Here is a 24,845-nt window from a genome sequence, read left to right as displayed (position 1 = left end):
AATCACATGGTAGCAGCTGAATCTATCTCTAGCATTCTCAAAGGATGGTCAGAAAAAAACAAAAACAAATACCCAGCCAGTTCTCTGGCTGAAAATTTATGTCAGAGGTCCAAAAAACCACTTGCTACAACCAAGGTAAGCAGAAGAGCGTCTAAACTCACAACGTGTTCAGCTTTGAAGCAGATGTGCTAAAGCAACAGAAGAGCACACTGGGTGCCACTCCTATCAGCTAAGAGCAGGAAACTGAGGCTACAGTTTACACAGGCTCACCAAAACTGGATAATGAAATAAAACGTTGCCTAGTCTGATGAGTTGATTTCTACAGAGACACTCAGACGATAGGGTCAGAATTTGGCATAAACAACAAATCCATCCCGGCTTGTATCAACAGTTCAGGCTGAAGGTGACAGTATATTGGTGTAGGGGATATTTTTTTCACACATTTTGGGGCCCTATAGCAGCTGAGCATCATTTAAGCATCATAACCTACCTGAGTGTTGCTGCTGACCAAGTCCATCCCTTTATTACCACTCATCTTCTTACAGCTGCCTCTAGCAGGATAACATGCAGTGTCACAAAGCTCAAACTGTTATACTTGCTCATCTGATATCAATCTACGTGTTTAAGCTATCAACTCTATTCTGATTTTCTGTTACATTTTAATGTTATTATTCCTAAATTATTATTTTAATTCTACAGCACTTTGTGAGTACATGTCTGTGAAAAGTGGTCTATAAATAAACTTCAATTCAATTAAGATATTTAAATGATTCAGGGCTGCATTTAAATAAAGTTAAATGTTATTTGGTGCATGCCCCCTGGTAAAAGCAAAGTACGTTCTATTATGCTAAAATGTCATTAAGCAACAAGATCTCAACTGTCCGTCTCTCTGTCTCCCTTCTCCCTTGGGTGTGCAGTGTTGCTGTTATTTAATCATTTTGAGGCAACGAGTTTGCATTTTCTTTTAATATGAAACCAACTTATCAGATTTTAACAGTGTGTGTTTGGAGCAGAATACTATTTGGAGCTCAAGTGGATGACAAATTAAATCGCGTGCATGCCTGAGTTTGGAATATATTTTCTATTTGCAGCAAGATTTTTTTTTTTTCCAATGCTTCAGACATACCACAACTGCCACTGTAACCATACACACAAATCTGACACTCCATTCACAATGCAAAGCCATCCTTTACCTCCCAAAGGAGACTCCAAGAAAGAACACTGTATCTGCTGTAACTACATCCTTGGTTTTCTCTGACAGTCTTGTAATGCCACTATTGTTAGTGTTTTCCAAGTGGTAAATAAACCCAGATCCTCAGTGGATTTCCCTGGTATGTAACCCGGAGGTCGATGGTTAGAAAGCAACTGTACAAGCAGGCGTGCGCTCCTCCAAACAGAGGTAATCTAAACATTTCAGGCCCAAAAGGAAGGCATTTCACAGCTGGGTGAAGGGACACAGTGCAGCTGAAATTTGTTTGCATTTGCGTGCGACGCTTCAAACCTCTCAAACCACATCTATGCTGAACAGTTATCAGCTAGAATGCAAACAAACACATCAAGCCTGCATGCACGTGACCACGAGGACACGCACGCTGCTGTCACGGCTTCATGAGAACCAAGTGAACTCTGATCAGATGGGGAGCAGAGAGGAAACACTGAATGGCTCTGCTGATGTTTATCCCAGGCTAGAAATCATGGCCGGGGGCCGCTGCTAAAAGATTTGACTGTTTAATTTAATTCACTTGCAAAATAGTGCATGTGAAAGCAATTTGCAGAGTAGGAAATAAATCCACCTTCTCCTTCCATATGTAATTTTTAGGGCAGACAGATCATACGTCACTCCAAGTCTGCACTTTGCACAGTATTTATACTACTCCCGCTCGTCTGAAGCATTTTTTGTTGTCTTCTTGTCTAAGAGGCATTAGGAACTTCTAAAGGCTGTCCATCCACACAGACCAGCCATCTCATCCATCAAACAGTTCCGTGACTGTTGTGGCCGTGGGAATCACCCTACGATACGATATTATCACACTACTTCACTCCCGATACAATATATTTGTGACAGCATTTTGCAGAGAGTATTGCAGTAAGATATATTGTGACTTATTATCTTTTTTAAACTGCAAGATATGTGCTCAAAGTTAAACTTTGTCAATATCTGTTTTAATCAATAAGATTAATTTCTCTCACTAAAACCTGCCATAAATGTTGCCATAAGATGGATCTGATATCAGTCTGTCGTTGAATGGTGTCAAGTTGGCAATTACAAGCAATTTGTTTCTGATAATACAGCAATACACGTGTCCAACACCCTCAAGCTCTGGGCAACCATTTAATCACCACAAGTTGCAATCGGTTGCAGAATGTGAAAAATATCAAATAAGCTCCACCCCAAATGGTCCCCCCCTCCATTACACAATGCAATGTAAAGTTAACAAAGCAGTGAAATAAACCATCTGCAGTACAGTTAAGAGGGGAGGCGGGGTCGTCACCAGCCACCCAGCTGTGAGAATCAGCCACCTGTCATTGTCAAAGTCATAGTGATTAATAGCTGCATAAGCTGCTTAAACAAATTGTACAGTAAAAGAGGCAACAACAAAGAGACAATTAATGACTGAAGGATACAAAAGGCTAAACACGTATCATAGCAGAGCAGATGAAATATCGGAAATAGGTCAGGAAAGAGGCTCTGTGACCATAAAGACTAAGTAGTTATATAGACTAACCAGAGTAGCATGGTCTCAGTGACTTGCCCTTTGAAACAACAAAAGTTGGCAACCTGATCTGATTATTAAGCATCTGCCCGCTTATCGAATAATACAATGCAATCTTTTTTAACAATCCCAGGAAACTTACCCTTTTTGCCCACTTGGCTATAAATAACAATGGTTTCAAAAATCTAAAATCTGCCTTATAGATTAAAAAACATTTGAGAAAAAAAGATCTGATGCAGGATTTACAACAAACTCGTCAACATCACACGCTGACATGCTTTGGCCTCAGGAACAGCCACAGTCTTGCCAAACACATCGACAGTTACAAAGCAAAACACATCATGACTTACTGAAGCCCCCTCCCCCTTCAATAAGTGAAGGGGTCCAAGTGTTTCCTCAGAAAAGGCATTGTCAGTTCAAATACAAAGTTCGGTTTAGATAAATCAAGCTGCTGCTTCGTTGACTTGTGATTGATGGAATATAGCATGAGTTTCAGCACCTCAGAGTGGGCTTTTCCTTTAAGAGCTGAAATCCCACCAGAACTGACCCGTACTAAAAATGCATACTCGTGATACTGCACTCATCCATTAGCACAGATAAGACCTAACATGGCAAAGAGATACGATTGTAGGTCAATTATAGCTGTGTATTTTGTCTGTGCACTTGAGCTGCCGAACGAGGACCAAGACCACGCACCGCCCGAGATGAGATCAGGAGGAGAGGCTGATGCCCTCCTTCTGCCTACTCCAATCAGTAGTACAGCATACAGGGAGCAGGCTGCACTGTCTATGTGCTGCTGTAGCACAGGTGGGCTACAACAGCTGAGTGCTGAGCTTTGAGACAGTAAGAGTCTACGTTTGTTTTAAAGCATGCAAAGCCTTGTAATCAATTTCCATGTAAGAGAATAAAAAACAATCATCACAAAAGAAAAGATGATCAGAATCTCAGTTGATTTCCAGCCATAGAAAGCACTGACACAAGTCTCTACATTTATATAAAGGCTAACAGGCACAGCCTCTTGCTATCTGGAACAGCAGAGTGTTTGCAGGCTGCAGACAGGCTGGCTAGCCATTTGTCTTTGTCTGCAAATGGAAGGGGCAGCTGTCACCAAAGGTCAGCAAAATGTTACCAGAACAAGGCCCTATAGAGGCTAAGCCCACGTGCCTGCAACAAGGAGGGGGGACACACCCAAGTGGAATGAGACCTACACACTTTCTCCTTCTGCGTATTCACTCAAATGCAACACACCCACAACAAGGCATCCTGCTGGCATCACTGGGCAAGTCTCCGATGCAGCTGGTGGCCTTTTCAAGTTTACTCTGGGCTGTCCAACCCGAGCAGTGGTGCCTCTTACTGGCGTGGTTACATCGGGTTACAGTCTTCCCCTCCAGCTCTCCATCAGGGTCAGCTGAAAGCTACGTTTGAAGTGGCATCCACCCCGCCCGACCCTCCATTACCCACTTACACCTGCGGCTGTAACACAACCTGGGTAAACTTACACCATCTTTGAGCTTTCGTGCAGGGAAGTTTCCTGCTCGGGGACACGGGTGGATGGATGGATGAGTCGCAGCTTGCACGACAGAGCCAGAAAAGTGCTGACAGACAGATGGACCAGCATGCAAGAGATGGTAACACACACACATACACGCCAAGAATAGCTTTCAAAACTTTCCCGTCTCTGGAGATCAATCCTCAAGCCTGAATTTTCTTTGACAACTGTTATTCCCATCTAATCAACTATATCCTGGGGAAATCAAGCAAAAAAAAAAGAAAAAAGGCTGAAAAGCAGCAGAGGGACAGCAGGGGAAAACATAAGAGGTTTTTTCCCCCTTCATCTTTGGCAAAACAAGACAGCATGGACCAATAAGAAAACGTGTTTTATGTTCTATATTTTTGTTGGAAGCTGATGGTTTTTCTAAAATATAACCTTCTCTCTCACTATGTCCTGTTCTTCTCCAAAAAGAAAGCTTGCACTGCAGTTAAAGAAAAAAATGCTTTAAAACAAGGATAGTAAAATGACACAGTACCTTCAAACGTGGCTGGAAATTTAATCCACAACTGGTGTTTTTTTGTTTTGTTTTTTATTACTAAGCAGTATGCCATGCTGCCAATACGCTGTGGCTTTGGAAGCAAGTTTACCATCTCATAGTACAACATGAAAGTCTGCATTAATTTTCTCTTGACACAAGCCTTTGTGTTAGAATACTTCCTTTTGTTTTTAGTTATGACTTTGACATGAATAATAACACTGAATTAAACAGGTTGTGTATGTTTTTGCTGCAGCTATAAAAAAAAAAGTGGCTGGCCACCCAAAACATCCAAAACAACAGAACAAATATCTTTTGGGCCTTCCATTTTACATAACCAGCTGATAATTAAGTTCTCCAGAAGCACATTCATAACAGGAAACAGAGCCTCAATTGAATTGCCCAAAGGAATATGCTGGGTTTTCCAGATGTGTTTTGGACATCATTCATTTCAGGACTGCTTTTGTGTCACTGACATGACAAGGGAGTGAAATTTGACTCTGGTCTGCTGCCAGAAATCCCCATCCTTAAAGGCATGTGCCTGACAGCGAGAAACCAGAAGTCCAGTAGTTATTTTCAACTCATTGACTTCACTGTAAGCAAACGGCCTGCATTGTTGCTGCACTGTCTCAGTGCCCGGAATAATAGTACTTCCAGTCTAGTGCTTTGTGGATGCAAATCAGGCGTGCCTTAAGGACACAAACGGTCTATTATAAAGCCACTGTGGGGAATAAAGACTGTCGGGGGGCTGCTTTAGTGGCTCATTTTGGAAAAGAAAAATGCTGCTTGTTTTTGTTGTGTGTTCAGAAAAAAAGAAAGGGGAAAAAGCTGTCCTCAATTGGCTTTAGTAATATAAATAACAGGCTTTAAAAAAAAAAAAAAAAGCATACGTCTGCCAGCCAGCCTCTGCCATTGACCTTTGAACCTTCCAGTCAATGCCGGTTCATTATCTTTGCACTATTGGCATCTGGCTGCAAGCTAATTGTAAGAGTAAAAATTTAAAGCCGTGCGAAAAGGCTTGTTATGAAGCTAAATTAGTGTAAGCACAACATGTGTCTGAGCTTTAACTTTTCCCACAGACTTCAACTAAGACTCCACGAACACTGCTAGTTTTTTTTTCTCCCCCCCACACACCAGGGTGTCCACTAGCTAAGGTGGATGCTAGCATAAAACTGGCGATAGCCACTGGTCAAACTGGCTGCATGTTTTATCCAATCTGCTGCCGGCGGCGTCACCCAACAAAGGGAATTAAAGCTGTGCCCATGAGCTGCAGTGGGGAGGCAGGCGACAATGGGCTGAAACCAGCAACAATAACACACCTCTCCCCCTCATTTTACCTGGTTTTAGGGATATAAACTACATTATTTCATTAAGGAAAAAAAGAAGATAAAAACATTAGCGCGACAATACCATCGGCCATTGTAGCCTCCTCCCCGCTAAACAGGGTGGAGACTAACCACACATCTCTCTGTTCAGCTGAAGGCAGAGGCTGAAAATGAGGCTGGAAATACCTGTAGACGTCCACGACAGAGGCGCGGGGTTCAGCTTTGGCAACAAAACATCACACCAGTAACGGGCTCGTGTTCAGCTGGCACTCCCATTTAAAAAAAAAAAAAATGCGGCTCTTTTCCCAGTCGGCACAAACGCCGCACACCCTTCCTCCCCAAGAAAAGCAGCGTTCAATGGCCGCATAAAGGGGGGGCACACAAACCTCCCCCTCCCATTCAAACAAACGCCCTACCACAACAAACACTTTAACAAACAGCTAACGACGCATTCACAAGTGAATGTCTTCTTTCCCAATATCTAGCGGTTCAGCTTTTAAAGAAGTGTGTCCGTTCCCTTTCCCCGAGGATACAGTCTAGGATGGGCTGGAAACATTAACTGACATTTAGGGTTTTTTTTAAATTCCCTACCATGGTTGACATTTTCTCTGTATAAGTTAATAAGTTAGAAGTGAAGGAAGGGGAGGGGGATATAATTTTTAAAATGCCAGAGTAGTGAGGTGGGGGAAAAAATCCACTTACAGTGAAACAGGATTCACAAAGAGGCTCCTCTCCTCTCCTCTGGTCTGCGCTCCAATGGGAGTAAACGTCCACAGCGAGAGGGGAAACTCCTGATATGTGTATTTATCTATTTTAAATAAAATCTATTTAAATTCTGCCCATTATCCTCATCTTTTTTTCCACGCGTTGCCCTCGTCTACACGTACACACAGAGTCCACTACTCTATCCCCTTTTTCCATTCTTCTCAGCCGGAGACACGCTGCGCGTCTCCGTCGTTTCCTGTCCAGCCCAGGATCCAGCGTTGCCTTCAGGATCTGCCGGGAATATTGTGGATTAGAGATGACGAGGAATGACATAGCTAAAAGGCAGATGAAAGGAGAAGCAATAAACTCCCCTGTTTGGCCAATAAGCATGGTTTTATGCTTCATTCTTCAATGTAAAGTTATCATTTGCCCCTAAATTAAAAATAAATAAAAAAATAAAAATGACAGCCTATACAGTTTTGCTTTTCCAGGGTCGGTCACTAAAGTATTATTATTTACAGATTGTAAAGGCAACATCAGCATTCAAGAGCTATTAAATAACAACAACAACAACAATAATAATAATAATAATAATTACGCTTTTCAGTGTGTCTGAAGAGAAATTTAGGAGAAACATCTAAAAGTGTGAGGCGGCCACAAGGCACCGATTTAATTGTACCCACCTAAAGCCGCCACGACCACCACCATCAGACATAGGGGGCATGTTCCAGATTAGGGGATTATTTTTATCCATATGGATGTATTACATTCCCAATCCGTCCACCGTTCCAGCCTCTCAGTCATCTCCTGAGTTAAAATTCCTAATTCATGTGAATATTGTCCCATGTGAATGTGTCAGCAAACAAAATAAATAGTTACCATCGTGCCATTAACGCCTATTAATGCCTAGAAGCTATGCTTATCTGCATATACAAAAAGAAAAGCAACTTAATAACTATTTCCCATAACCTGTTACGCTGGAAGATGATTGGGGTCGGATTTAAATGTTATGTGGCCATCTAGTGGACAAGAGTATACATTGCACCTAAATTACAGCTTCTGTGGATGTGCGGCTTTTTAAAATTTTTAATCTCAGGTCTTGGTAATCCCTTTTGGGAAACAGTTACAATGTACTGACAAGAAACCTGTATGGCACAGCACATTCACACATGTTTTTTTCCCTCCTTAAAACAGTAACTGTGTCACTGACTGTGCCATACACCGACTGTGACTCATACAGTGTGCAGACTGTGCCTTTTTCTCTGCCAGTCAGCCTTTCCTGTAATCACACTTTGGCTCTCACACGAACCACTTCAGTACCTGCCAGTGCATTTTAATTTTTTAAAAAAAAAAAATCCTGTTCAGTAAACTTTCTCAGGTGAAACACAAGGTCATCGCACTATTGAACGCTCCACCTTCACAAAAGGAGCAGCACAAGTCTTATTACCCTACTACAGATCAGATGTTAATGTTAACACCCGTTCCATGTTATTGTTTAAAACACAAAACCTGAGTTTAGCTCGCTCTACACGACCAACAACACTAACGTTAAGCACGCTGATGGCATGAAAGGTCACAAACTCTGGGAAACAGCAGAAACTTCAGTAGAGGAGGCGGGTTTTTTTTTTTTTCTTTTTTTCGCCACAGGATGTTTTCTGTCAAGAGAGGGTGTGTTTGTGAGCCTCAGTCACTGCTGCACTGTGTGGGAGTGTTTTTAGTCAGAAGCAGAGCAGGGATAGAAGGCATTACAGTCAAAAGAACACGTGCGTGATGTTATCGGAGTAACGGATCAGATTTTTTTTTTGTGCAGGTTCGCTTGGAGGAGCTCGGAGGTTTTAGGTGATGAGGGGAAGCCTTGGGGGCATCATTCTACTGGAGGCAAATTCCCGCCCTTGCTGCAGAAAATGAGGATTTCATGGATGTTCATGTGCCTTCTGGTTTGCAAGTCATCGCATGGTGCTCAGGATCAAAGTGACTCCAAGTGTGATTGGAGCGGTAAGCGGACTTTATTATGATTACACCATGAGCATTATTATGAATTATTGCAGGCTAGACTCTAGCTTGGTACTTCACTGCCTGATAATCCAAGAGATCTGTGCATACGTAGGGACAACAAAACTGCTTGTTTTCATTTGTAAACACTGAGGTTCAAACTCTAATGAGTACTGCAGTAGTACTTGAGTATTTAATGCTTTTAGATTACTGAACTACATCAGTTGTGTAAGTACATATCCTGGCTTGAGATTTCAGCCGCTCTGGAGTTTGTTTTGTTTTGTGGTTAAGACACATAAAACACATAGGGGTTAAATTTAAAAACAACACACGCATTTATCCGTGTGGCGCCCGAGATCGTCCTTAAATCGACAAATGCCGTAGTTCAGAAAGCGTGTGTTTCAACATATATCCATGCAACAGATGGGTACGTCACCAAAACTGCATGTGGTTCATGTGTTACAGTGCTAAATGTGCGTCTGACTCAAGTCTGCCATTTGTATCACACATCTTGTTTTTCATGTGAAATGTGAGTTTGGCCGAAAGAGGTAAATGTGCTGATATCAAACAAATTCCATGCGGGGGAGGAGCTGCTCTGAAATGACTGGTTTCAAAGCCTGAATTTCAGTAAGGGGAATTAAATGCAAATGTCTGAATCTTTGCAGGAGCTCTGGCTCTATGAAGCCGTTTCCTCTGCCAAGCGTTTGGTGCTGGTTACTGGCGGTACTTTTCCAAGCCTTAGATCAAGTTAACTTTTGGGAAAAAAAAAAAAAAAAAGCAAAGAAACAATTTAAAAAAATATATATATAACATGCCACGTGTGTAACAAGCATTTATGATCACGTAAATTCTCACAGTTCTCTCTCCAGGTTTGACGCTTCACAACTCTGCAAATGACAACGTGACTGTACAGTGCCCGTTGATACAGACCGAGGATGAAGAAATTTCGTTTTACCTTCTGAAAGATAAAGACATGATTTACAACCATACGTGCAAACAGAAAATGAACTGCACTGGGATGAAGTGGGATGCTGTGGAACTGCACCAAAATGGATCACAGTGGTTTTTCACAGTCAAATTAGGACACAATATCAGAGGACTGTACAGATGCAACATCACAAAGACGTACCCTCCTCCTCTTACGAAAGACGATGGCAATCCTGTGTTTGTAATAGGTAAAAGAGTCCTAAAAAAGGTTTTAAACAGTCTGTAATTCACAGTGCAGTACACTAAACACTTCCTGAATATGCTTCTTGCAGAATATCCTTACCAGTGCCCGAAACCCACACGCGATCCCACAGGAGTCGCACCAAACACATGCCAAGAATTTCCATGGATTTGGATAATGGTGATTGCAATTGTCAGTATCTACGGTGTAACAGTCACCATCATTGCACTGTTTAACTGGGTAAGATATCCTTGATCCACAAGGAAGAGAAAAAATAGAGCTCAAAACAGTCGTTTGTAGCAAATTATCTTAATTTCTACTGAAGCCTGTCCAATATTGCAAGTTTATGAGCGAAAACGTACTTTCTTTACATGTAAAGATACACAACAGCAACGCCAAAACAAGGAAACATTGAGGTTTACTAGTCTGCTGCGCACAAACACTGACGACCCATTTGAATCTGCTCCGATGCTACTCTGCTACATGTGCTGCAGACAGCGCTGCAAGTGTTGCAGTGGATGAACTATCATGTAACACTATTTCTAAATGACTATTTCATAAGTGTTTGTTTTAAAGAGACAAAAAAAGTAGATTTTTTTGGGCACAGAAAAAAAATTACATTGATTTTGATGTATCTGCAATGGCAGATCCATGTGTGTTATATTCACCTACCACACAAAAGACTGGGAGGAGAACCAAATCCCTCAGTATTTGGGTCAGGAAAGGTATCAATCATAAAATTCTGCCAAATCAAATATGCAGAGCTTTTCACTGTGGCAACGCCTTGTTAGGGCCGATACTGTCTGCTAACCTTGGCATATTTATTTAATGCTCAACATTTATCATCTTTTATCAACTGTAAGAGAAACATTTTGTTGCGTTCTTGTTAGTTTTACACTATACAGCCAACAGACAAATCCTAAGCCTTTTGTACATTTTAGTATTGACTATTTTTTGTCAGATTTTAGGAAAAAAGGCACAACCCTCCCTCCTGCATAGTATGAAGATTTGTTTTTGTTTTTCGTTTAAAATTTTCAAATTGAAGGTGTTCTCCATTAACGTGGTATGACATTAGTTTCCCTTTCCGTCTCTGAGACAGTTGCTCATCTCTCTTCACGTGTCTTGCAGCTCAAGTTGAAGAACACAGAAAACCAGAGTGACTACATGAACACAAAACCCAGAGCGCCCAGGGACCGCAAGAAGAAAAAAGGTCTTCAGAATATACAAAGACACTTCTAATGACTTCATCGGATCATTTTGCACAGCTTTAGTTTAGACCTAAACATTCAGGCTGTCCTCGCTGTAGCTTAATTTTGTCAAACACATAATTGTGAGGTTTGTTTTTTGTGTTTTCATATTTTGTTGTCAACACTGTAGTAAATCTGTACCTACACAGCAAAAGTAGCATTTTTCTTTAAAGCAATGGCTGTATTAAAACTAAAAAAAAACAAACATACACACACCCTGGGTTTCTGGTTTTGTTCACTTCCTGTTTCAGTTACTAAGTCTGCCTGTCTCTCTCTTTTTCTCACACACACACACACACACACACACACACACACACACACACACACACACACACACACACACACACACACACACACACGCGTAATTGGGAACCCCTATCTTTGTGGTCGAAACAGAAGGTGGTGTCTGATCGAGGGGACTTAACCACATTTGAAGCATAAATCAATGTGCTACAGTATGGACGCTCAATCTGTTAAAGAGAACTCACAAAACCGCAGCATCAAGAATCTAAATGTCATGCGAGCTGTTATTAAATAGTGTTTGACTTCTCTTTCACTTCAGCGAGCTCTTACTTTTACATCTCTCTCAAAGAGCTGATATCGCCGGGGCTGATGAGAGCCAGATACTTGAAACAATAACAACGTGCACAATTTCCTGCCTTCCTCGCTCTTAGTTTTTCCTTTTTTTTTTTTTTTTACCCGTCGTGCACTCTGCAGATGTAGCAGCTTCAAAGGGACGCCACCTTTACCTTGCTCACCTTGCACTTTCTGTGCAGTCACTGCAGGCGCTCGCACCGGGTTTTACTGGTTTTATTCAGTAGCAGGGTTTTACTCAACAGCTACCGCAAGCATGAGCGAGACAGACATAGTTTCTGTTAGGCCTTGAAACAATTTTTGGGGCTTTAAGCAATGATTAAAAACGAATGCTGACTATAAAAGTTTTTTTTTTTACCTCCCACACACTCAATTCTCCTATGAAGAAGGGCACCCTTTAAAAAAAAACTGGAGGCGTAAGCACAGAAAAGTTCAGGTTTTCAGTAAAAACTTATCTGAAATCTGCAAAGTTACTTTCATGCAACCAGAGAATCACTTTTAACTCTTTTCAGCATCTTTTTAATTAAAAAAAATACAAAATGATGTCCTACTACGTGCACACAGATGAAACAATCTACTAATGGAAACAAAAGAGTTTTACTCTTAATTTTGAAGAGCTGTTCAAAGTTGTTTTCTGTCAGTACTTTGAGAAAAGTGTGTATTTGCTCTTCACGTGTCCCTCATCTTTCTTTAGCTGAATGCATCCAAAGCTAAACAGTCATTTTAAAAACTTTCATATATTTTCTCCTTCTTAAATACTACCACAAAACCTGTCTGTCATCATGATGATTAGCCTCTTTCCTTCCATTTAACGCTGACATCTGGCTCTACGATTGCAGGTGCTCCTTTTCATCAGGCTGTGTTTCGGGTCTGTGGTGTTGTGGAAAAATCCGTTCCCTGAGGAAATCTATCCTTGCTTCCTCGGATACAGACTGCAGGTCCTGCTCCGTTACCTGGAAAATAGGATTAGGATCATGTAAATCATCCACTCTGATACTTCTTCCATTACTTGCACTACAATCGAGAGAGAATAACCTACCATTTGCTACAGGGAGCAAATCTGAAGACATAATATTTGAGTTTCTCTTCTTAATTTTAGTAGTTTAAACATATGATACAAGTATAGGAAATAAGAGACCCGAATTCTAATAAACAGGTACTGTAGTGCAGCCATACATTAGCAATGTTCTGCTTTATCCAAATCTAACGTATCCGTTAGATTTGGATATGTAAACACAGGCATTAGTCATGAGCTGCAAAATGGTTTAGAAGCGAAATAAGCAGAGATTGTGCAAAAATGTTAGTGCGACATTATTTTCTGAAGGTGCCAAAGTCTCACCAGGACAGAGTTATATCCCAGGATCTTCAGATGGCGAATCTTCACAGCCAGCGGACCACGGGGATTGGACGTGCCGTAACAAAAACCAGATTGCGGTGAATAAATTACTGCAATTCTGGGAAATAAAGAGAATGATTTGTCAGCTTTACCAAAAAGGAAAAAAAAGGTCAAAATTTGAATAAAATCACTGGGAGACAAAAATCTGAAAACTGACAGATGGAGAAGATTGTGGGTTTATTGTCACTGATGAAAACCAATGTGTTCTTTCTGACTTTATCTGCTTTACTCAGCATGAATCTGATATTAGGATTTTACTTTTCATTGATGTTGGCATCTATTTTTTCCTTTAATTACTTTATTGACTGAATAAACCATCTGTAAAGTCCAGACAAGAAATTTCAACAAAGCAGAATTTAAAAGAGCTGATTCAATTTTAATCAATAGTTTGAATCAGTTCCAATAAATGAATGCGCCTGTGCTGTATGGAAATAAATAACAGATGGATAGTTCTGATTACGCTCTGATACTTTCAGTAACATTGATTGTGTCAGCAGAAACAGATAACACATAACCTTTACATTGTACCAAAAGACCTATATGCATTTTTTAGATTTCTACCTGTAAACCCCCTCATTATATACATTTTTATGTTTATTTCTATTTATTTATTTTTGTACAATATTGAGGTTGTCTGTCTTTTGACACATTTATTTTTAGCTGTGCTGTTTTACTGGAATTAGGTTTTGGCTGCTGCAACACAGTGAAAAAAAATGATAAAAAAAACTTATTCTGCACATTATTTTACTATAATATGAAGAATATAAAGTACAGCTCAGGAGAACCCCCCCCCCCCCTTTTTAGGGCTAAACAAAAATAGACATTAAAAAATGCATCACCATAAAGAAAGTGGACATTAAAAAAAAAAAAAGTTCAGATGGGCATAAAAATATTAAAACCACAAAAAATGTCAATGCAAAGTTCAACTTCAAGTTTCAAACTTCAAGTTTAAAAAAAAAATATTAATATTAATCTACATGTATCCTACCTACATGATTAAACACATGCAACTTTAGGAAAGTCTGTAGTCCTTGTAAAAAATGTTGAATACAGTAGTTGCACACATTTTTCCAACAACGTGTCCAATTTAAGAAGGTGAAGTTTTTCACAACACATATTTTTCAGTTTCAGCTGTTTACTGCAAAGAAGTGCCTGAAAGCCAAGAATGGAAATATGTATAAAAGAGGCGGTAAAGTATCGCCTGTAATACATAACGGTGTTCAAAGAGAGCAAACAAAGCATGCACTCCTGCTTGATGTATTTGCTTTCAAAGCCTGCTTTTGTGTGCCTGAATGAGGTCTTTACATGCTTGTCTTAGTTTGAAAATGAGATTCATGGTGCTTTGCTGCAAGCTCAGTCAGATATTACCAATCACGCAATATAGTTACGTCAGTGCCCGACACTGGAGGAACAGAAAAGTCCCAACATCCTCTTCACCTACCTTCATTTCACAAAATGTTGCATAAGCACAATTAAATCAAGAACAATATGAGGAAATTAAACACGACTTTACGTGTGTTCGAGACATGAATGCAGTGATACTGTCAGCAGCAAGCTCATGCTGATATCTTACCGCTCACTGCTCTCTGCTGGAGAACACCCTTCCCCTCCACCGATGCTTGCTTCACACACAGAGGTTTGGTTTGGTGTAGGTTTGGTTACAGCAGCGTCTGGGAGACAGCAGACACAGACGTTTGCTGGCATCACAGTTTCAAAAGCAGGTTAAACCGAGAATATAGAGTAGCTGGTTGTGACAAAAAAGTCAGGGCTTTATGTCTGATGGAAAAAAAAAACCAACATGTCAGATACTGAAATTTTCAAATTGTATAGTTTTCTTATTTTTGTTTTTTACATTTAAGAGGATTTTTGTGAATTCTGCCACATATTTACAAAGTCTGGGACAGAACTATGTTTCTCACTGTTTTGCTTCAACCACTTCTTTAATAACAACCTGCAAGAATTTGGGCCCTGAGGAGACCACATACTGTTGTTTTTAAGAGCCAGTGTTTTTCTCAGTCTTGCTTAATTTAATCTGCTCAAATGTTTGGATCCTTTTTCTGTCAATTTTTACTCCAGTTCTTGTGTTTCACTGGCTTCCACTTCCACACAGAAGTTAATTGAAGGCCTTCTCTTCATCTATAAATGTCTCATTTATGAAATGAAAGCCTACCGAGGCTCTTAGATCAGCAGGAAATGCTTAGCTGGTGGTACCCTGACATCAAACTTGACATGATCTAATGGGTTTTTGCCATTATGCTGCCATCTACTGAAATCAGCTCCCATTTAAACTCAAGATTTTATGAATGTTCTCATTTGTTTCTGCCACTTACTCTGTAAAATCTGATTTAAAGTGACAGCAGTAATGCCTCAAGTAGAAATGTCTCCTAACCTTGTTACAAGCATTTTCAAGTTGCAATTCTTTTCTGTATGATCTCTTTCATTCTGAACATTTAGCTTTTTAAGAAACCATCATGGCTCAACATAACAATGGAAGGTGAAAAAAAAACAGAACAGAAGTTAAATAAAACAATAAAAAAAGTTGACTGAAGTAAAAAACAAAACAGTGAAGGCATGGCTGAACTCTGCGGTGGCCCTGAGAGGTCAAACCTCCTTTAAACAAAACTTGAAAAACAATGTTGAAAAAAACACAATGGAAACTGAAAAAAGCAAAAGTTCAATAACACATAACAGAAACAGAAATAAAAACAAGAGAAGTTAAAAAGAAACACACAACGGAAAGTGACAAGAGTACCCCCATCTCCCCCCCAAAAAATAACAACAAAAAAGACAAAAACAATGGATTTTGAATAAAACACAGTAGAAAGAAAATGTAGAAAAAAAATCAAACAAAAGTTGAATAAAACAGATTGGAAATAAGAAAACACTACAGAAATAGAAAAACAAACAGAATTAAGAAAAAATAACATAAGTCAAATACAAATGAAAAAAACCAACATAAATAAGAAAAAACGAGCAAATTTGAAAAATTCAGAATGTCAATTAGAAAAACACAACAGAAGTTGAATGAAACACAAAGTAGCAAAAAAATATAACTGAAGTTGACAAAAACAATAAAAATAGAGGGAAAAACCCACAATGGAAGTGGGGAAAGAAAATCCTAACGTAAGTAGAAAAATACAGTGAAAGTTGAATAAAACAGAATAGAAGTAAGAAAAACAGAACAGGATTTAATGGAAGTAGAAAAACAAAACAAAACAATAAAGGCTTAATGAAACAGCAAAAGTATAAAAGGCACAACAGAAATAGAAAAAAACTATGGCAATAAAAAAAAAAAAACAACAGAAGTTGAATAAAACACAATGGAATTTCAAATAAAAATTTGAATAAAATGAAGGAATTGGGGGGGGGGGGGGGGGGGGGACACAATAGAAATAGAAAAAACCCCAACAACAGTTGAATAAAATAGAATGGAAGTAAGAAAAACAGAACAGAAATTAAATAAAACCACAAATAAATTCCAAAAAACCCAACAGAAGTTGACGGAAGAAGATTAAAACAATGAAAGCTTAATTAACAGAGTAAGTAGAAAAAGGCACAACCAAAACAGAAAAAGCAATATAAGCTAAATAAAATACAATGAAGTAGAAAAAAAACACAATGGAAGTTAAATAAAATGCAAGGGAAATGGAAATAGAAATAAAAACAACAAGTTGAACAGAACACAATGGTAACAGGATAAACACAATATAGATAGAATAAAAACTGAGGTTGAAAAGAACACAATGGACGTCTGAAGAATAGAATGAAAGTTAAAAAAAAATAACAGAAATAGGAAAAAAGCAAGAGAACTTGAATAAAAAAAACAATGAAAATAGCAAAAATGGAAATAAGTTGAATAAAACTAACAGAGGTTGAATAAAACCCAACGTAAGTAGAAAGAACAGAACAAAAGTTAAAAAGACAATGGAAATAGTGAAAAACAATAATGGAAGTTGAATAAAACCCAGTTGAAATGGAAAAAAAATACAGAAACAAGGGGAAAAAAAGTAAAAACAAAAAACAATGAAACTTGAAAAAAGCGCGACAAGAAATGGGCTGAACAGGAGAATGTTCAAGACAACAGCTCTAACAGCATCCTCCCTGGCTGAGCTGCAAGTTTCTTCTGGCTAGCGGATGAAGACGGTGGAACTATTTTCTATGCAAAGTGCTCACAATAAGCTCTGTAGAATTATTTGCATTATTGGGTCATGTTGTCTGGAAAGACACATTGTTGCTTTAATTCAGAATCTAGATTTAAATGGGAACCAATTCATGCAGTAAACAGCAAACTGGGTACAAGCCATTACAATGGGCCTTCTTTTTTTTATTTTAATAATGGCACTTTGAGCCCATCAGTTCCATTATATTCAAGAAAAAACTGATTTTTCTACAGATGATATCTCCAAAAGTGACCATTTCACACAAAAACACTCTTGAAAAATTGTGTCAAACACAAGGCAGAGAGGCTGGAAATGCCCTCTGCTTTGAATTCACAAAAACGTTCATAATTTTTTAAACACATTTATTTATTAGAATTCAAGCCCAATTTTCTTTGAAGCAGCACTTTTTTTTTTTTTTTTTTATTGTGCATAACAACTGACACGTATATTTGAAATTGCACTTCTTCTTTAGGAATTAAACGTAGTTACACTTCGTTCAAACAACAAAAAGGCGAGTTTCACTGGTCTGGACTAGAGGCGGAGGCAGACATTTGAAACACCCAGGGCTTAGCGGTGGTGTTTAGCCCCGGGTGTTTCATTTCTAACCCCCCCCTTAGAAATGACTGAAAGATTAATTGGCTCTGTTTTGAGTTTTGTTCAAAAAAGAATGACTTCATATAGGGAAAAATATATATCACATCTGCAGGACACCTTAAGCTAGTTTTTTAATTAAGCAGCAAGGCAGAACAAAGTCGGGGCTGGATCAAGACACAGGGACTAAACCCCAAATCAACCAGACCCAGAACTGATCCAGAATTAAAACAGGACTACAACAGTTCAAAATCAGGACTACTTAGGACTTAACTGAGACAGAACCAGAATCAGAACTAGATGACAGTAGCACTAAAAATCATCATAGACCTGCACTACACTTCTTTTTTAATTCTACCAAAGTACACTATTTAGATTGAGAAAAGTTTATATAATTATTTAGCCTTGTTGTGCAAACAAGCCTGCATAACTTAATAAATATAGAATTTGAAAACTAACAAACCTAAAAAGAAACACTAGGTACGAGATACATGAGTACCTATGATACGGTGATACTTTTGGTAAACAACCATTTGACTAACATGTCTGTCTCACCTGCTCTTGTTGCATCTCTGTTCTGTCCTCATTCTCCATCTCCCTCTCTGCTCCTCTCTCCCTCTCTGCTCCTCTCTCCCTCTCTGTTCCTCTCTCTCCCTCTCTGTTCCTCTCTCTCCCTCTTTGTGCTGACAATCATCAAATATACAGTTGAAACCAGATATAAACCAGATCAAAACACAAACACTTTTTTAATTGTAACATCAAATCAGACTAAATGTTTATTTTTTTTTAGATTGATAAATATAAAAACATATTTGTTAACTTTAAGAGTAAAGAGAGAAACTATCTGTATTTCTTAATTGTAAATGGCACCAAATTGTATTCAAAATTGAGCCACACTTATGGATCTCCAAAATTCTTTTCCTGGTGTTTTGGTTGACATCTCTTGATTTTCCAATTTCAAAGAAAAAGGCTCTGTGTTTTGCCTTATATGCATCCACAGGTGTGCCACCAATTTACTCACGTGGACTCTACTAACCTATCAGAAGCTTCTTCAGCTCAGAATGGAATCGCCTGGAGTTTTCTTATTAATTAACAATAAACTTAGTGTATCTGTACTCCTAAATTTGATGAAAGTGATAAAAATAGACAGCTCTGTCTCTCTTTATTCTGACATTTAACTAATTCTAAAGATATTTCAATATTTATTTATCCAAAACAAAACAAGTTTACTCTAAATTGATGTTGTACAGTAAAAAAATGTTCTTGTGTTTTCCATAAAGTGTATGTAAATATCTGGTTTCAACTGTGAATATACTGCTGTGTATTGAAATTCCTCTTGTTTTGCATAGAAATATACTGAACAACATACAAAGCATAATATATAAAATAACATCTACCAGAGTTTTTTCTTTGAAAGAAGCCCCTTATGTCCATTCTTGTATATCAGTACATTACTGAAACCGATTTATTTAGCTGTGGAGGGAAACAACTGAAAATATGAAGTAAACACACATGTAAGCTAAGACTCTCTAAAAAAAACAGCATTGTTGTTGTTCGGCTTTTCATTTCGCCATTTGTTGATTCACTTGAAGAACAAGTAACGTAACATGGGTCAAGTGATCAGTTTGATATCAATCTTTCGTGATACACCGTCATATTTACATTATTTGTACAGTACGAATGATTTGCTTTGGTACCTGCTCAGACTTCAGTTCTCCTCTGTCTGCCTGGCTCCGTTTCTCCAACAGCGCACTAGCAGGCAGCAGCTCCCCCCGCCCCCTCGGCTTAGTGCCTGAGCTCGGATCATACCAATATTAGGGGGGATTTACGCACAGTCGTAAATTCCCACAGTGTGCACTATGTGCTTCGAATATTGTGTGTAGTTTTTTGTTTTATACAGCTGTCAGCCAGGCATCTAACTATGAAAAAATTACACTCCAAAAGACCCCGGGCTTCTGAAAAAACAACCCCGGCTTAAGCCCAGTAAGCCCCCCCCCCCCCGCCACTGGTCTGGACTACTTAAGATCAAAGTGGTCTGCGTGTGGCCCACAATGTAAAATGAGTTTAACATCCCGCTCAAGAAGGATTAAACTGTATAGAAGAAAAAATAAGCAGGTCTACATTTAGATTAAACTGCCACTTTAGACTTACCTGTAATTTTGTTTTTGGTTTTATTTATTTGCACCATCAAATTTCCATTTGCCTTTTTCGCAACATTTTAATACAGTATGTCAAATACTGAGTTTCCTTTATGGATACAATATGTTATAATAATAAAATTGCCTTCACTTGAAAAGCTTTTCTATAGCAAGACAGTTCAAGTATCCAGTATGCTGCTGAAATGTTAATATTTTTTTTATTCTTTTCTCAAATTTTTCTTACCTATGAAGTAGAAATTCTCCACCATCACCCCCTCCTGTAGCATCATATGCGCCTGATCCTCCAGCAGACTCTGCAAGTCCAGCAAGAGCCTCAGGTTGACCGACGGAGTGCTGGGGGTGGGGTCTCCCAGGACCGATGCAGGGACAGTTAGGGGCTGAGGAAGAGGAGGACGGTCAACACGCAGGCACACGTCCACCATCTGAAACATTCTCTCCTGGCTCTTCGGAAACTTCGAACCTGAGGAGAAAAGGAGCAGGTGAAGGCCACAAACCCAGGTGTAAGACGAGAGCAGTCAAAGTGAACTATTTTTTTACCTGCAAGCTTTTCCAGCACACTGGTCTGCAGAAGCTGCTCCAGTGGTGCGTAAGGGAAGTGGCCCAACAGACAGAGGCAGTAAACGGCCTTCAACAACTCAAACGCAGATATTTTGGGCAAATAGGAGATCAGGACTTGGCTCAGACTATCGAGAAACCTGCAGCAGCAAGAAACCCAACAAAGACAAGCAACAGTAATTCAGTCACAGACGAGGAAGATGTGTTTATTTTACAGTTCAAAAACCAGCAAACTAACAGCTGTGCCTGTTTTCAACTGTGATCGGCCTATTAGCGTTCTACTTCTGCTGCTGTCTGTGTTCGCTGATCGGCCTCGGTGTTGACAGATGTGGGATAAACACACTGTTCTGCACACTGTTCTCCCTGAACCTCTACTCCATGTCTACAACCACAGGAACACATTTGGATGAGACACATGGTTGACGTACTGTTGTCTTCTGTCCTGCAGATCGTAGCTCAGAGAGGAGTACACCTTGAGGACACAGAGCAGGTCTTTAAGTGTTAGGACGTCAGGGTTGGCAATCACTTTGTCAGCATAAGCATCCATCAGGGCCGCGGGGCAGAAGACGAGGTTCTCGAACACAGACAGAAAGAGAAGCAGCTAAACAGAAAGAAAGAAGTGGAGCATTAGTAAATGTCATGTGTGATATTTTAAGTTCCTCCTCCTGAAACCTTGTATTTACTATTTTGACAAGAAGGCAGGTCAGAAGATAGTTGTCACCTGTTTGTTGGTCCAAATGTCCAGTGAGGAAGCGACATAGTCCGAAATGCTGGTGAGCAGATGAACGTCTCTGTAGAGGAGCTCCCTACAGGACTGCAGCAATTTAAATATTCTGTTGAAGGGGATACCATGGATGTTCTCTAACACAGAAGTCGGGAGTAGGAAAAGGAAAATCATTCAATTAAATTTAAGGCGCTTTTTTAATTAATCCACAATAAATATAATTCTTGTAATTTCTACAATCATCACCTATTTACAGGCTATTTCTGGTTATTAGCAGGTTCAAATGAAGACTGATTTGACATCACTGTTAATGAAAATGAAGGTATATATTTTTCTATTTAAACATATTGACTTCAAGAATTTTGCCCATGTATCGGAAGTACTCTTGTGTTAAATTACAACACAGTGTCAAAAATCTGAAACGCCTCACAGTGTATGCTGTGTTTTGTTTAATAAGCATTTCCAAACACTGACTTTAATGGCCGAGAGTAGAAATTTATCTTATGATGTTTCTTTAAACCAGCAGGATGGTTTATCCATCATCGTCGTCTTCTGTATTGTAAAGTTGGTCCAGGCACTGGTGCAGGTTTCTTTCTCTCATATTTAAGCATTTTATTTTTAATTGACCTACAGCAGCGTATCTTATTGTAGATCACAGCTCTTCTTCTCTCACATCAGCTCCTTTTAGAGTCCACCGCAGCAGATAATCTGCCTCCGTCTCACTCTATCCCTACCATCCTCCTCCGTCACACCAACCCTCTGAGTGTCCTCCTTCACTACATACATGAATCTTCCCAATGGTCTCCTGTCTGGCAGCTCCATCGTCAACATCCTTGTTTCTCCTCTGTACATGCCCAGATCATCTCAGTCTTGTCTATCTAGCTTTGTCTCCAAACTGCTCAGCCTGAGCTGTCCCTCTGATGTGCTCATTTCTAACCCTGTCCATTCTGATCACTCCAAATGAAGATATTAACATTTTCAGGTCAGCTGTCTGTCTTTTTGTCAGAGCCACATCATAGCAGGTCTCACTGCTGTCTTATAAATCTTCCCTTTCCACCATTGTTGCTATCTGACCACAGGTATTTAAACTCATCTACCTTCACTACCTCAGCTCCTTGCATTTTCACCTTTCCACCTGCCTCAGTCTCACTCAAACAAGCATGAAAATTTGATTACAGGTAAATAAAGATTAAAACCTAAGTTGAATAAAGAAGACCTGTATTCACTTATCTACCTGCTTTCCTAGGCGGTCTAATCTATTCTTTATCCTTCGTTCTGGTCCATCAGTTTTTCTTGTCTACCTTCTGTAAGCCAGTCGCCCTGTTTCCTGTGCTTTAATTGTTTGTTCTCTTCTGTCACTTCACCTTTCAGGCTCTCACTAATGTAACCTACACCCCATCCAAGCCCCCATCTGCTTCATCCCCACCACCAACAACATCTAGACGCTGGGGCAGGGTGACACTATCTGGACATTATTTTCTTGTGGAGAAGGATTTACCCGTGATTTTTTTACTGCAGACATCCAGCAGTGGCTTAGAGAAGAAGCCCATTGTGGCCATTGTGGAAATCATGTATTGGGCGTTGGGCAGGCTGAAGTGGTCTGTCATAGATAAGGCCTTTTTCTGGAGGAAGCACAGACACGGAAAAGATTCAGCAACGGCAGTTTTTAAACATTAACTACTTTTGAAGGATTGTCTGTTAATTCAGCCGTGCATTACCCAAGTAAGCAAATACCATGCAAAAAGCACAGCTGAGGGCAGCTGCACACAAGCGCTCAGACATAAATGTGGAGAATATTTAAAAACAGCGAGACAGAATGCCAAATGAGATCAAAACTAACCTCTAGTTTCCATTTGAGGTCCTTTGGGGCATCTTTTCCCAGCAGACGCATCATGGTCTGGAGAGCCATTACATTCTTTATGCCTGGAAGACGGGCCTCCACCACCAGCCTAAGACGCACAAAAAAAATAAAAATCAATGTAACACATACGATACAAGGCATCTTTGAGGCTAGAGTTTTTTTTCCATGATCTCATACCTCATGCCCTCCTTGAGTGCATGAACATTGGCTCCGTCCTCCATTTGCTCCAGGCTGGAGGCCAAGATGGACAGACTCTTCTCATCAAAGTCATTCAGTTTCTCCTGTTGGTGAACAAGAAGACACATTTGAGTGCGCAGAAAAAAACAAAAACACCACCAGATGAAGAATAATTTGTGCACGTGGTTGTGTACCTGGCAGGTTCGGAGAAAAGTCTGGACCACTCGGCTACGTTGGGGAACGCCCAGGTTGACCATACTCAGGAGAGAGTAAGTCACGTCCTCGTTGCGAATATGCACCACAGTCTTCATGGCCCTCTGCAGCAACTGGTCAAAAGCGGGATGCTCAAACATCAGCTGCAGCTCGTAGCGTCGCTGCTCATCTGTCATCTTCTTAGTGGTGGCCCACATGTGGGTCAGGCAGTGGCTGACCTGTCGGGCTGTGGGCGAGTACTTGCCGGTGAGGTCTAACACGTCTGACGGGGAGCCGCAGGTCTCCAGGAGCTCCAAGAAAGGAGACTTCCTCTGTCTCTCAGCTGATGCTGTGTCAGCAGGTTGAGAGGGAAGACACTCCCCATCTTCCAGATCATCTCCATGATTGGCTCCCTGTGAATAGAACCTCACTGAACTGACAGGACTCCTAGAAAGCCACGTCTGACTCTGTCTTGGGCTCCAAAGGTGGAAGAACTGTTTACCTGGAGAACACGAGTCCTTGATTGGCGCAGACAACAGGAAGTTGCGCTGTTGCCAAAGAGACCCGCGGCTGCAAAAGCGCAGGCCCCGTCTCATGACCTCCTCTGTCACCCATACAGACATGGTTCTTTAGTAACACAGAGAAGCGCTAGCAACTATTGAAAAAAAAATAAACAGAGACAGAGCCAAATAAATTAGAAATAATACCACTGCTCTTACAATTTAAATGACCTGACACTTAACACTCATAGCCACAAATGCTCTTAAATTATGCGTGGCTACCAATGTTGCTTAATTACAAAGTCAACAAGGTCAATAAACTGCCTCCTTCAAGTTATGAAAACATTGACTAGCTGTTTTTAGCTAAGTGATGCTAACCTTGGACGCATTCAAACACGTATACCGAAGCGACGCATTGTAGTTTCCAGACCGTGAAAAATCGGAGAGAAACGTAGTTCAGCAAAGAGATAAACAGCTACATGACACCACAGAGTTCATCAATGCTAGGCCAGTCCATTGAAGTTTTCTCACACATGCTAGTAGGCGCCGTGTGCACCGCCATAATTCGTCCCCCCGTCAACATGTACTGTCAAGATAGTAGAAAAAAACCCCGCAAATATACAAATTATTAATATATTTCTATTTTAAACGAGCGGAGTTGAAATAGGTTTAACGAAAAATATAACACTTTTATTTATGTATTTATTTATTGTCACTGCATTTTGTGTGGCGGTATTCACATTCGTTTGACAAGCAAA

At 39.9% G+C, this 24,845-nt stretch overlaps 3 protein-coding genes across 6 annotated transcripts in view; 1 reads left to right on the top strand and 2 right to left on the bottom strand.

Moving 5' to 3' along the window:
* Positions 1-7,024, bottom strand: part of raph1b (Ras association (RalGDS/AF-6) and pleckstrin homology domains 1b) — a 40,216-nt gene extending 33,192 nt beyond the window's left edge. For all 3 annotated transcript variants that reach the window (XM_063466599.1, XM_063466600.1, XM_063466601.1), the window contains exon 1: positions 6,769-7,024. The gene's annotated coding sequence lies outside the window, so the exon portion shown is untranslated. The remainder of the gene's footprint in view (positions 1-6,768) is intronic.
* LOC134620443 (uncharacterized) lies at positions 4,327-11,341 on the top strand. 2 transcript variants are annotated; one of them, XM_063466602.1, is made up of 5 exons: positions 4,327-4,342; positions 8,582-8,766; positions 9,621-9,938; positions 10,023-10,171; positions 11,060-11,341. In XM_063466602.1, exons 2-5 carry the CDS (start codon positions 8,676-8,678, stop codon positions 11,168-11,170), a joined length of 669 nt encoding a protein of 222 aa, XP_063322672.1. In that variant the 5' UTR covers positions 4,327-4,342; positions 8,582-8,675; the 3' UTR covers positions 11,171-11,341. The 2 variants fall into 2 exon arrangements, with proteins under 2 accessions (XP_063322672.1, XP_063322673.1); XM_063466603.1 differs by lacking the exon at positions 4,327-4,342 and having other exon boundaries at positions 8,520-8,766; positions 9,633-9,938.
* Positions 11,342-12,281: 940 nt separating this feature from the next.
* Positions 12,282-24,632, bottom strand: fastkd2 (FAST kinase domains 2). Its single transcript, XM_063466787.1, has 12 exons — positions 24,466-24,632; positions 23,590-24,242; positions 23,396-23,499; positions 23,198-23,306; positions 22,856-22,979; positions 21,355-21,494; positions 21,062-21,234; positions 20,616-20,773; positions 20,302-20,538; positions 14,742-14,838; positions 13,112-13,226; positions 12,282-12,725 (listed from the first exon to the last, which is right to left on the bottom strand). Exons 2-12 carry the CDS (start codon positions 24,208-24,210, stop codon positions 12,600-12,602), a joined length of 2,004 nt encoding a protein of 667 aa, XP_063322857.1. The 5' UTR covers positions 24,211-24,242; positions 24,466-24,632; the 3' UTR covers positions 12,282-12,599.
* Positions 24,633-24,845: the final 213 nt, after the last annotated feature.

The sequence above is a fragment of the Pelmatolapia mariae genome, linkage group LG23, assembly GCF_036321145.2.
Source record: "Pelmatolapia mariae isolate MD_Pm_ZW linkage group LG23, Pm_UMD_F_2, whole genome shotgun sequence".
Taxonomy (NCBI): Eukaryota; Metazoa; Chordata; class Actinopteri; order Cichliformes; family Cichlidae; genus Pelmatolapia; species Pelmatolapia mariae.
Note: the sequence above shows the minus strand (reverse complement) of the source record. Positions and strands in the feature narration are given on the sequence as shown.